This window comes from Neolamprologus multifasciatus, chromosome 13 (assembly GCF_963576455.1).
Source record: "Neolamprologus multifasciatus chromosome 13, fNeoMul1.2, whole genome shotgun sequence".
Classification (NCBI taxonomy): Eukaryota; Metazoa; Chordata; class Actinopteri; order Cichliformes; family Cichlidae; genus Neolamprologus; species Neolamprologus multifasciatus.
The window spans coordinates 5,075,222-5,089,486 of NC_140451.1; the positions used below are offsets into that span (position 1 = coordinate 5,075,222).

Genomic DNA, 14,265 nt, shown 5'->3' on the forward strand with positions numbered 1-14,265 from the left:
AAAATAGTCCCATTAAGTAGATAATTAGCTTCATGTTAGGAAAACCTGCAGCACACATGCTATTTATCATGGTTTACTGAGACATGGGAGGGGCAACAATGTGTTTTTAAACGGATCTGCAAAAGCATTTGAGACTCGGGAGATGAGGCAAATCAGTAGAAGAACACACAGCACTGACACAATAAAGGTCCAGACTCTCTCAGGCCAGCACAACACTAGTTCATAACTCACATAACTCTACAGATGTGTGGATTTTGCTTGTTGGTGGCGCCATGCCAAGGGGAGAATATACTTCCAATAGCATAAATATGCTTATTACAGTCCAGGAGAGATCTTCTTATAGCCTAAAAGCCTGTTGACAAATGGTGACCCAAAGGAAAGAGTCATGGAAAGTCAAAATCAGAAAGTGACTTTTTCTCAGGTGAGCAAGTAAAATGCTGCACATTCTGCAGGTACAGTATCAGTTTTTCAGCAGACATGATAATAACCTTGGTCTAATTAGAAAATCGTACTGGGAAACTAGAGACACGACAAAGAGAAAGGTGGAAAACCCAAAGAAGAAAAAGTTGTATGTGAGCCTGGACAGTTACCAAGGATGAAAGGACTTTTATCGATTGGCTATGCAGAAAGATCAAGCTGGAAAGGATGTACAGCAGGTCAGAGCGATAGAGGACAGAGATGGAAATGTGCTAACGAGTAACTCAAGTTAATTGAGAAGATGGAAGGAGCACTTTCGGGACCTGATGAGTGAAGAAAATGAAAGAGAACGAGGAGGATGGATTGAGCAAAGTTAGTGAAAGCGTAGAGAATTAGTAAGAAGAAAATGATGGCAGCTATGAAGAGGATCTGTGGAAGTAGAGAACCCAGAAATAAATAGGTTTAATGACAAGCATACAAGTCCAAGATGTGAGTCAATGTGCCACAATCCAAATCAAGCCCTACACAGTTAACATCAATGGCAATCTTACTCTGATTAATCACAAGAACACAGAGAAGAGGGAAAGAGAGCAAAAGAGCGCAACCCTTTAAATGTTTAACTGAAGTGTGATTAAGACTATAACAAGTGATTTCTATGGTAAATTAAGAGTTGATAGAGAGAAAAACGGGCTAAAGTGAAACTGATAAGGCAGACAAGACGATGGATAGACCACACTCCACACACACACTGCTTATCATGGAGTCAGATTGAATTAGATGAGAAAAGATATGAGTCACAGAGGAAAATGACAGACAGAGGTTAATGCTACCATGTTGTGCACACTGATTCACACAGGCAAATAAACAACACACAAATACACAGTCTAATGAGGTAGAGGTTATTGTTTGCGGTGCATGAGCAGAGAGGAGAAAGTTGACAACTGTAAACATGATTATCTCTAATGCAATGCACTCCACTCTGTAATCATATCTGTGTGTGTGTGTGCATGTGTATGTGCTTCTCCCAAGGACTTTTAGTTTTTCTTTAATTTGATGGAAAATTACAAAACTGAAACCATGTCACACACAAAGAGACGACAAGAAAATCATTATCTGCACCATTGTTTGCTTCATATATATGTGTGTTTGTGCGAGCGTTTGTGTCATTTTGCATGCTTCCCCCAGCGTCTGCCAGAGCCTGACTGTGTACACTTGCTACTCTGTTAGTATGAGTATGGATGTTTGTGTGAAGTGGGATGAGAGGAGGAGGAGGGCGTAAGTGCCATTGATCTGAGCAATTACAGCACAAACGGAGCTTGGGAGAGAGGCTTGCTGCCGTAGGAATGCATAGAAACATTTCTGCTGTCAGCTTAGATGGGAGTTTTTTCGTGTCTCAGTGTACTGCTGGGAGCACAGAAACCATTCAACACCACACACTAACATTAAGGTTTATGTGCTAGGACATAATAAAAATGATCTGGTCTTTACTGGGTTTAAAACATTTAATCACAGATAACAACCACAAATGTACAGCAACACACAACATACAGCGTGTCATTATTTATCTAAGCCAAAAATGAAAAAGGAGTGTGCGAAAACTAAAAACACCCCATGACTCAACGGATGGTAGAACCACCTTTAGCTGCATTAACTAGAAGCAATGTTTTATAAATGACTTTATGAGTCTCTCACTTGTTTCTTTAGTCTTACTGCATGGAAAAGCATGCAATCACACCTAAACATCTGTATTAAATAAAGGCGTATTTCAGAAAAACGGATTTAAAACAAAGCAAAATTATTATTATTTTAATTTAAATATACTTTATATTTAATACACAGCCAGACAGAGAAACACATATTTTCTCACACATTAACACTGCTGTTTGTTAAATCAGATGTCAAATTTAAATGCACAACAACAAATACATGCACAACTGCTATATACTATACTGGTTATAAATGACACATTTCCTTTGTACGGGTTAGTGTTTACTGAGCAACTCTGTCTAACTCCTGTTTTGTTTCCATACATCTGAGTAACAAAGGCGTCGCTTGACCAAGTTTTTCTGATTCTGACAAAACATGGCACAGATGACGAGAGCAACGCCAGGACTTCCTCCATGTAAGAAAAATGTCATCATCTTTTGCTAAAGCTGGAGGAAAAGAAGAGAGCTGGCTTAAGTCCAGATTTTAGACTTGTTTTTGCCACCTCATCAGACACATGCTGGGGATCAAGGCAAAAAACGATCAAGAGCTTGCTGGAGCAGGAGGGAGCAGTCACAGAGGTTCTGTCCCTATATGGATTAAGATGGAGGTCTTAGAGGGAGCCAAGAACAAAACAATACACAAAATTCACGGTTCGGTTCGGTTCGATACTTTGGTGTCACGGTTCGATATTTTTTCGATACAAAAAAATGTTCATGCTTTTTTAATTTGTCATTTATTAAAATTATAAATATATATTTTAACTCAAAAGTACAGTTTTTAAATTTAATGTTGCCGAAACAACAAAGTAATAAAATAATAAATCTATCTGATCGAGAAATCACTCATCTTTGGAAAAGAGAGTTTATTACAGAGAAATGGCTCTTTCCAAAATAAAAGCTATACTATACGCTTCTTCTGGGCTATATTCTCAGCAGCATATTAAACATATCAGGTCCCCATGAGGAGAATCATGTACTAACGGCTGTCTAAATGACTCGGGTAAAGTTTGTAGCATGTGGGCTTGTTTTGTCTGCTTCCACTTGTCTTTGCACTAGGATGATGTCGAGTAAATGTGCAGTCATATTCGTTGTGTTCCCACTAGTGCTGTCAGCGTTAATCTGAAATGACGTTAACGCCACAACACGGCAAATCTCCGTTAACGAGCTACCGCGGATCGCCCCGTGCGTGGGGCTGGACGGTGTCAACACGTTAACGAGCTAACTGCGCTAACGCACTAGTTCCCACCCATGTAATTGAGCATTGCGTGGCACATCCGACATACTGTTTTACTTTAGTCCATGACGCGCTTACCTTCAGGGTCATACGTCACATGAAAACCAAAATAGTTCCAAAGGCCAGATCTGAAGGAGGGTGGGGGAGGTTCAATTTGCCATGTTGCAACGAGCTTAGCTTCTGTCTCGCTAGCTTGTGCTGCGCTCAGTGGATCTGCGCTCGACAGTGCAGCCTAGGCGGAGTAGTCGAACGCAGATCCACTGAGCTCTCAACACAGACAGCATCGTCAGAAGAAAAGTTGATCAAATAAATTAAGAATTTTGTATTGTTCGATACATATGCGTACCGAACCGAAAGCACTGTATCGAACGGTTCAATATCGATACGAGTATCGTTGCACCCCTACTAGTTACCCGCGATTTTGGAGATCGTCTGGGATAGGATCGATAGTACAACTTTGCAAAATTAGACATTAATTAGACAATTAGACATATGCTATGTAGTAGCAGGGTGGAATATAAATGCATATTATGCTGCACATATGTATGTCATGACTGTATTTTTTGTCTTGTTTTTAGTATTACCCTTTTGAATGTCAGTAAACCTGTTGACAACGCACATCGGTCTTCAGAGTGGTGATATAAGAAAGGTGTTAACGCCCCTGCATCAGACATGCACCCATAATGGCACATTGACAGTTTTTGAAACCTTTACTTTGAATTACTGCAATGTATGCTGCTCAGTCAGCTAGCGACTTGTTGGACATGATGTCATTTCTGGTTTAGATTCAAATACTTTCCAGTGAAAAAAAAAATCATTGAAATACAGAAACAACTCTCACTCATCTGGGCCCATCTATCCAAGGCCAAGAACCAACAACTACGAACTAAGCTTCAACAAAGGAGAGCACGGTAACCTCAACTGACACAAAGAGAGGCAATGGGAAATTAACTTTCAAGCTACTTACAGTTCGTTAATGTAGAAATTCATACAGATCCTCTCAAATGGTAGAAGAAACATATCTTTCCAACTCTGAGCCACCTAGCAAAATATACATCTTTAGGTTTAGTCCACCTCCCAATCTAAAAGTAGGGGAGCTGGTAACGTGTCACACATTCTGCCTGAAGAGGAGAATGTTGATAGACTAGCTTTTGCTAATTAAAAATTTCCAAGTGCTTTTTTTTTTTTTTTTTTTTTTTTACGTAGAAAGGGATTATAAGAAACTGTAATGAATTGTTATGAAATCAATTTACAACTAAGGGTTCTTCAACTTTACTCTCAGTATAAAATGTTCAACAAGGATTTGAGCTATCCTGCCAAAAACAAAGGAAATCAGATGCTTGAGATAAAGAATCGTTGATGTTCACAAAGCAGGAGATGGATATATAAAGCTATCACAGTGTTTCAAGTGTCAAGAACTGGAGTGAGAAGTACCATCAAGAAATTCAAAGACAGTACAGAATACGAAAAATTTCAAATACTCTGAAAAGAACTAGTGAGAGATGTGTCTAGCAAAGCAAGAAAAGTTCCACTTCTGAAGAGACACCTTTAAACCAGACTGAAGTATGGTAAGGACAACCTGGAGTAAGATTACGCATGAAGTGCGCAAGAAAGCCGGGAGAGACAAACAACCCAAAGAAAACTGTCTCCACAGTGAAACACGGTGGTACGAGTAATAAACAGTGTTGGGGAGTAACGGAATACATGTACCGCCGTTACGTATTTAAAATACAAAATATGAGTAACTGTATTCTGTTACAGTTACCGTTTAAAAAGGTGGTATTTAGAATACAGTTACTTTGTTGAAATAAATGGATTACACGGCGGTACTTCTCTGTTTCACATTGTGGCGGGTCAGGACTGTTTGGGTTTTGTTTGACAGCTACGTTCTGTTGTTCCAGGCGGCAGCGTTTCGGTTGCCATGGTTAGAGGGTGACGCTCTCTCTGTGTGTGTTTCCTGGGTGAGAGAGGCCTTTTTGTTGTTGTTGTGCTAAGCTAATAGGCAGAATGCTACCGGTATAGCTCTAAAGAACGTAGCATCATAGGCAGTGTAGTCCGTGCTGCAGGGAGAATGGACTGCCATACACGTTATGTGTCTGTGAGCGAGGGAGGGAGAAAAAGGAAAAGCACGAGCTGTCATCGAGCAAAAAAGGGAGCTGGAAGCATGTAAATATAATAATAACCACTGCAGCCAAGAAGAGTGCCGGACGAGCCCAGTTGTAAGTAAGCTATTAAGACTCGACTGTACACTGTGTTCGTGTTTTCCTCCAAAAACAATAAGTTCCGTTGGAGCAGCCTTTCAACGCCTCTCTCTGTCTCTCGCTAGCAAAGTTGACCCAGACAACAAAGTAAAGCTAGTTTTCAGCTACGAGCCCGACACGAACCCGCCGTATTAGCCAGAGGTCCCTTTACTACGGTTCGGAGCCGCGGACCTTCAGTAACAGTAATAAATCACAGCAATAGTACATTCATGTAGTTGTAAACAGCATGATAAGTAATTCAAAGTATTCAGAATACGTTACTCTCATTGAGTAAGTAACGGAATACGTTACAGAATACATTTTAGGGCATGTATTGTGTATTCTGTAATGGAATACATTTTAAAAGTAACCTTCCCAACACTGGTAATAAAACATGTGTTGAAAAACTACGTCCGGATGAAAGTGAAGGTTATTGAAGCCCTGACTTGGCTGACTCGAAAATCTGTGGAGTGAACTGAAGACCAGGTCAGACTATTTAACCAGGAAGATGTTAAAAGACTTGCTAAAGCAGAATGGACTGGAATTGCTCAGGAGACGTGTCAGACTTGTTCAATATTAGCATCAGTGTGGCTAATATTTGAATTTGAAGCCTGGCAGTTCTTGGTTTTGTTTGTTTCTATGTGCAAAGTAAAATGAAAATAGGATGTTTGGAAAAGCTGTGTGAAAAAGTCTGTTGCTCTTTTTACCAGCACTTTGGAAATACTTAAAAATGTTCACAGGCTGGCTAATAATTCTATCCTCGTCGTTACGTTGGCTACATTTACATCTCCCACAAACAGCGTCACTTTTAGCTGGATCGAGCAGAGAAGTTAAATAGACGGTCACCTGAAGGAGACCCAGAGACTCCAGCTGCACTCAGAAGCAAAAGCAGTAAACATTTTACTGGGAATTTTACTGTCACGTGTTCAAGCGCCATTGTTGCTTATCTATAGCAACAATGACGCTCATCTATCGTTTTACAAGTGAACGAAAGTAAAAATAGAATGGTATTTCCCCCAAAACTGTGAACTGCAGTGAGCAACAAGAATTCAGATTTTTATCCCAGCGGAACTCATTACAGCACATACTCACATACAGTACATCACCAGTGCTCACTGACAAAATAGCTCATCTCAACTTAATGAATCCACTGCTTCTGGCAATATTAAACAACAAGAGTTAATCTTCTTAAATTCAAGATGCTGTTTCGTTTTGAATCTAATCTTGTATAAAGTTTAACAAATCTAATTAAGCTCCTTGCAAAGATATGCCACTGGGTTTGAGAAGAATAATGTGCAGTTGCTCCACATGAGAGAAAACGTTCCTCTAGATGGATATGTGCATGCACGTGTTGCCACATCAGCTGCATGCACAGAGATGCACGTGCACGTGTCGTCTCAGCGAGTGCGTGTCTCTGTGCCGCGTTTCTGCAGCGCGTGACGACTACACTCAACCCCTCGCAATTGAACTGATGATTGTATCTGTGAAGGAGGAGGGAAAAAGCGCAGAGAGAAAAGAAAAACAAAGAAGAAGCAGGAGACAGCGAGCGCTCCGGGGGGACGACAGAGAACTAAACAGATGATAAAGGCGCGACAGAGAGACAGAAGTGGGGAAGTGAAGCATAAGGAGCGCATTGTGAATGCCCCTATTAGCGCAAAAAAGCAGGAATAATCCCTATTAAGGTAATTAGAGTTTTAGGAGACAAAGTGTAATTAAACAGAAACAGGCTAGAAAATATGTAGTGCCTATATATAGAAGGTCCGTATGAATCCAATAAGACCGAGGAGGGTCTTTGCATCCCCAAAATGCAGGACGGAGTGCATTTACATGTGTGCATTAGACGAGGGCTGTGTGTTTACAATGAGATCAAGAGAATGCTTGGCAGGACGTTAGCCTTGTAAAGCCACAGGATTCCACATGAAAAACACTCACACACTACACGCCACAGGGAAAACACACAAATGTTTGGATGTCCTGCTCCATCTCTCCACCCACCCACACACGCACACACAGACACACACACACACACACACACACTGACAAGCCCACAGAGAAAATAAACATAAGGCATGAGAGAGTTTGGTGCACACTGAGGAAGAGACTCACACACAAATACATACTGATGCTGGCAGCATTCGCTCTGAAGGAGAGCAGAGAGGATTTCTACCTGGAAGAGGTTTGTGTTCTTTGCGTGCTTGTGTGTGTCGAAAGGTAAAAGGAAGGATGTAGGCGGTGTGGGTTTTTTTTCTCAGGTATTAAAAGGGTAAAGCATAGTGGAAGACAAAGAGAGCCAATAACAACAATTGAGATCTAATTGAAAATAACAGTCCTGAAACTAGCAGTTATTTTCATTATGATGGAACCCCATTAGGTTCAGCTCAGAAAAAAGATATGTGCAGCAATTTCATAAACCAGTGCTCTAAAAAAACCCTCTATGTGTCAGCTGAGTTGAGCTCTGCTCAGTAATTGCAAAAACAGGATAGCAACCACATTGCAAACTGAAAAAAAAACCCTTAGTTGCTTTGTATTTACATTGCATGTTTTTATTGCATTTAATGACCAACTGCAAGTAGTTGAAGTGACCACATGACCAAGAGGTCGAGAGTGCAACAACCTCAACTTTTGATCGTAAGGTGACCGCCTGGGTCATCGGGTGGGAGGTAACCTGTCTCCATAGAAATGCTCAATCACCCTCACACAGACTGCCTGAGAGAGACTGATAGCAAATAAATGCCATCTGTACTGTAAACGCAAACAGGCAGCCAAGATGTTGATATCAATGTGAGTCAATCTGGGATGATGAACACAACTCATCTGCAACATGTTTTTTTGCAATAAGGGACATGACACAACTGTTTTCCAACAGGTTGCATTCTAGTTAACTTGTTTAACTGTTTAAAATCTAAAATGTTTTGCCTGTTCTCTCAGTGTATGCAGTTAATGACAATGACTGTTTAATGTGAATACCTATATATGTAGTATATGTTGTCATGTTATCACGAACTGTCTGACCCCATCTTACTGCTGTTTTATGGTCTTCATGACTAATCAAAATGAAGATGCCATTGCAAGTTAGTATGATGGACCATGTTAGCTAACATTTCCATCCAGACATGATTTTTCTAGTTATGACATTCACAAGTAAGATATGCCTAGTCAGCTGGATGACCAGCTAAATGACAGGTGAGACCCTACTATCGGGTCAATTATTGGATGAAAAAAACCACAAATGACAGGAAAGATTTTACAAACTTATCAACTGTGTGTAAATGTCCTAAAATGTTGTAACATAACTACCTTTAACCCCTGGTCAGCAGAACCAAGAAAGAATCTGATGAGGTGAACCTGCAGCCAAGTGGATAGGGCATAGCATATATTGCCAGAGGAGTGGATCTCTAGGACAATGTTGCATTACATTGTCCTACTCACTCTTCCACATTTCTTGCCTCTCTCTCAACTGTCCCTGAACACAAAAAGGCAGTAATGCCCAAAACCTGAGTTCCTTAGTCTCTAGCCCATCACAGTTGATGCACACTAGGCTTGGGTACTACAGAAGTAAGCACCACTTAACATCCGCTTGCTCTAATAAAAGCTTTTCAGAAACCTCCCACACTGACACTTGCAAGTGAGACACCTTTAAATTCCTCTCACCTGGTTCGGTGCAGTTCTTCTCAGGCTCAGAGTACAGCTTGGAGTGGTTGTCTTCCTGTAGAAGGTGACGACTTTCCCATCTTGCCTCCTCCACAACCATGGAGCTGGAAACATGATATCCTAAGTGAAAGAAAAAAAGACCGAAAGGAGACAAACAGATATTGGGATGTTAAGGAAGGTTTCATGAAAAACAGACTCACTACAAACCAACTATCAGACAAATCATTAGTGGCACTTCCAACACAAGGGACAAAGTTAAGTGAAATAAGTGAATGCATGATTATGCATTCAGCAAAAGTGGTTTTATATAACAAAACATTTTCAGACATACTTTCTCTATATTTTGTCTGCTTTTAAAAAATATATATAAATAACCAGCCCATACACAAACAGAATAATGGCTGTAATGCACAAGCTCTTAGTTCCACAGTCAATTGACATTTCTGAATAACTTCCCTCTCCCCACAGAACAAAAGGCAGATGAGACATGCATCTTGTGTAACCATGTTCCTGCGGGAGCATTAAGCGTGGCGGCACACTGAGTGCCGCAAGGCCAATCATTCCAGCTCTGTCATCTGGGTTACAGTAACCTCAAGCGCTCCACCTCTGACCCATCTCCCCTCCCACCATGCAACAGACCCAACTTAGGTGCACAGCACACTGGGTTTCTATAAATAGCACTGTGTTCAACTATATTTATCAAAATGCAAAAAACCCAAATGTTTTGCAGCCATGTTGCAGGAAAGGATGAAGCAGAGAAAGGCAATGATATGGAATAGCAGGCTTTACAGCTGAAGTAAAATGGCAGTTTTTGGTGGATCAGGGCCTTTACGAAAAAGCCAGCGTCTCCTGAATTCCTACAAATTCAAAAGCAATACGTAGATTTTGTGAAATTATGTAAAACTGACATAAAAATGGAACGCAATGATTTTTCTAATCTCTCGAACCCAAATTTTACATAGAAAACATATCAAACGTGTAAGCTGAGACGTTCATATTTCATGAAAAATATTAACTCATTTCGAATTTGAGTGCAGAAACATTTAAAAAAAAAGTTGGGACAGGGTAACAAAAGGCTGGAAAAGCAAGAGACACTAAAATGAAACATTTTAACTTACTAGGTTCACTGGTAACAGATCAATAACATGAAGGTATTTTGTGTTTTCGTGTTTCATATAATATCTACCTTGGAGGTAAATATTATGTAAACATAAATCACCATGAATCCACCAGAGAAGTAGAGATAAGACAATCTCCAGGGTTCATATACCTTTTTCAGGTATATCAAGCTTTTTTTCAAGCTTTTTAAGCACTTTCAAGGTTCATTTTCAAGCTTTTCCAGCATATTACCAAAAAAGAATGCATATTTCGCTTCACATCTATCTAAAATCTATTTATTTAATCTATCATCTGTGATATTATTATGTACAATTATAATGTATTGTTCATCTCCCTTAGATAAACAGGCAGCCTTAAAGTATGAAATATTCATATACAAAAACACATTTAAAGCTTTCACTTGAGGGAAGTAACTTGCATTACTGCTGCTGCTACGAAGTTTACAGGATGAACGAAAACGCTCTGTTCCACCTGGGTTCTGTGGGAATAGTGCATGCTGACCTCAAACCTGGAAACATAATTGTTGTGAACAGCCATGAGTCTCCAGTCAAAGTCAAACTCGCATGTCTATCCTGGGGAAGATGATTATGATGTTTTGAAATTCATAATTGAAACTCAGGGTCAGCTACCAGATCATCCTCTGGATTCTGGCTTGTACACTGATGACTATTTCATCGAAGACAACTATAACAACATTTAAGACCAAAGAACAATTTCAATATGAGACAGATTATCAATCCAAGGAAACTCGATTTATAAAACTTAAGCGTCTCGATGATCTCGTAAAACTAATGAAGGTTAGGCGAGGACCTGAAAATGCCAACCATTATTTGTCAGGCTAACCAAACAGATGTTGGCCTTGGATGCAAATCAGCGCATAACACTGTCGAAGATTCTGAAGCATCCCTTTTTTGTCCCTTGCCTCTCTAAGAGTTCCCCCTGCACTGACATGAATATCACAGGGGGACAAAACCTTGTGCTTTCTTAGCAATCGTCTGATTGTTGGGGTGGCCAAAACTCTAGGGAAGCTAGCAATTCTTGTGAAAAAAAGCCCCCCCCAAAATAACAAAAACAACCAATGAATATGGTCTTAAATTTGGGCACAATTGGCTTAAAATTCATTAACTAATCTCTCAATATTCAAAGCGGAGCAGTGGACAACTTAGCATCACATCAGTCCTTCAATCAGACCTACAACAAATGTTAAAGATGAATTCGAAAGTAATTGTAAATAAATTGGATATTAATTAAATAAACCTGCTTTAAGCATCAACTAATTGTTGTTTGTAATTCTTTATAAATATATAAATATAGTGCTACCCTTCAGCCTCCTAGAAGACATACCTATGTTATAAATGTGAAAATCCTCTGATTTTCAGAAAAGTTGACCTCTGACCTTGAAGTCAAGGTCACTAAGATTTAAACTTCACAGAGATTTTCAGGAGATGCAACCATGGTATTGATTTGAAAATTCAATGTTGCCTCGTTCTTGAGTTATTGCTTTCACAAACTCGGGTGTCCACAGCACCCCAGCTCAAAAGATTAAAACGTGTTTTCTTTTAGTTTTTTTATGAAAATTGTAACACACAAATAACAAAAATGGCAACACTATTGTCATTTATGACAATGCTATTTTCATGGTATTTAATGAGGGGAAAAAACAAAAAAATAAAAAATAAATTGATAACTAGCAGTGAGACAGTCTGCGTCAACACACAGGGGAACACAGACTTCAGAAGATTTGGAATGCATTTGTCTAATTCAGCCACATATTTGTTTCAAATAACTTTCAGATTTTTCACATAACAAGCACCGAGGATTTTGTCCCTCGTTATTTCCTCTGGAAGCACTAGATTGGATTGCATTTAAATGTTCTTTTATCAGTTTGATCAGTTTTCATGATCTCTGGAATAAATAATGTACTAACACTATGCTAAATTAATTCCGGCATATAAGTATTTGGTTAATTAGCAACCAAGGCTTATTGTCTATTTAATACAATTATAGCAAGAACTTGGAAAAGAGAGCTTTTCATCTAGTATATATCTGGCATTTTGAACAGATCTATTTTAATTTTATTTACTATTTAATATGTATATAATCCTAAATGATGTTGGGTGATTAGCTAACTCTGATATGCGCACAAAGCATACAGGAAGTGTGGTAGTGTGTTAAGCACACTGGGTGCTGATTGTACTAGGTCTGATTGAAATCAGACCTAGTTTTATTTTTGAGATCATTGTCCTTCTGCTGGTGTAACAACACAGGTATACATGGAGTCCAACAGCTAGTGTTCTCCAGTATCATTGCGCTAGTTCAACAACCAAATCTGCATGAGATTATTATCTTTCTTAATCCATGTTCAAACTGAAATATCATCATGAAACATTATGCCTTTGGACCACTTTTCTAATTGTAATCGTCATAATATAAAGATTTTATGTGTCTGTCTCTGTACTGAGCAGCTACTGCTCCCTGTGTCTGCAAACCTGTCACTCAAAACTTTAAGCATAATAAAATCCAAACCAAGGAGTTATATTATTAAAAAAATAAATAAATAAAAATCACCTGCTTCATTATGAAGGTAGAAACAACAGTCTGTAATATATTTATGTTTCAATGCCAATGCTTTCTGCTTTGTGTCACAATATCAATTTGAATACAATTTAATGATAAAGTAAATGTTACAAGGAAAGTAACGGAAATAAAATAAAAGGGATGAAAAGGAAAAGGCTAGAGTGACAGCATGGTACTTATTGTGTGTCTGCCTTGTGTCCTGCTCTGTGGTGCTACATTCCCATTTTCTCTCGGTGACCACCTGTACTGGGGATGAAGCGTTTGGCTTTTTTAGCTCATATGCGCATTTACAGAATATGAAAGGAGAGGCTGTGTGGCATGTGGTAGCAGACGAGAGAATGAATGTTGGATATAGTGAGATTGGTGCAGACTTAAGAGGATATTCCACAGGGAAACTGCAACCAAACCTCAGAGGAAATGCTGCCATTGTACAGTGAAGCAGAAGACATGATAATACATCCCAGGAGAGTGCTTGTAGCTTGCCTGCTGAGTGCATACCTGTACAGTCTTTCCCTATACTGTTCGCCTGCTTTCTCCTTTTCATTATTTCATTTCAGTTAGAGAGAGTTTAGTAATAGAGTTGTAACTTGGACTGTGGTGCTTGCTTTTTTCAATGAAACACATTGATTGATTGGTGTAACATTGATTGTACAATGTTACACAAAAGAATTTCCAAATACTAAAGAAGTCCAGCTCTGTGAGTGCTCAAAAAATAGTCGAGAGTGAGCTGTAGCAGAATTTTCTTTTATCTTTTGCCTTCTTTTAACACATTTGTAATATTTAATATGTTCCTAATTCAATGAGAAATAAAATTAATGGATCAGGTTTACAAAAACATCACCAACTTAAAATACAGTGGCTAATATTTATTTAAAAGCTGTTTTCTTGATAGCCAGGTTGCTGCTGCCGAATATGAGACAAGATACGTGTTGCTGACAGGAAATACATTTCCTATTGAAACACATTACTTAAAAATTTGTGGTCACTATCACTAAAAATGTTTCACAATTCAAGTACCGGAACAAAAACTAATTTCATGAGTATTTTACATTTTGCTATGAGAATGGGCTAGACAATAACATGTGTATGTGTAAGCAATGTATTTCTTAACATCCACGTTTACGTGCATAGTGTTACAGACCATGTATGTGTTTTTTGTCTGCCATGATGTCTGCCGTGTTGGAGACAGACAGCTTTGAATTACTAAACGCTTTATCACGTTCAGTTTTATAATGAGAACCACGTGTGAGAAGGTTTGGTTAACATAGGTTCCGCATCACTACCCCTTCTGCTGTTGAACGAGAATATAACATGCTTAAAC

General features: G+C 39.1%; 1 protein-coding gene and 1 long non-coding RNA gene across 3 annotated transcripts in view; both read right to left on the reverse strand.

The window, feature by feature from the left end:
* The window catches only part of LOC146504901 (uncharacterized), a 37,809-nt gene extending 28,567 nt beyond the window's left edge, over positions 1-9,242 (reverse strand). The window contains exon 1 of the long non-coding RNA XR_014877660.1: positions 1-9,242. This exon is cut by the window's left edge and continues 26,700 nt beyond it. This is a non-coding gene — a long non-coding RNA (uncharacterized LOC146504901).
* The window catches only part of LOC146504900 (sodium/potassium/calcium exchanger 3-like), a 126,636-nt gene that overhangs the window by 63,176 nt on the left and 49,195 nt on the right, over positions 1-14,265 (reverse strand). For both annotated transcript variants that reach the window (XM_085183140.1, XM_085183141.1), the window contains one exon: positions 9,249-9,368. In XM_085183140.1, the coding sequence (XP_085039266.1) occupies positions 9,249-9,368 (120 nt within the window). The remainder of the gene's footprint in view (positions 1-9,248; positions 9,369-14,265) is intronic.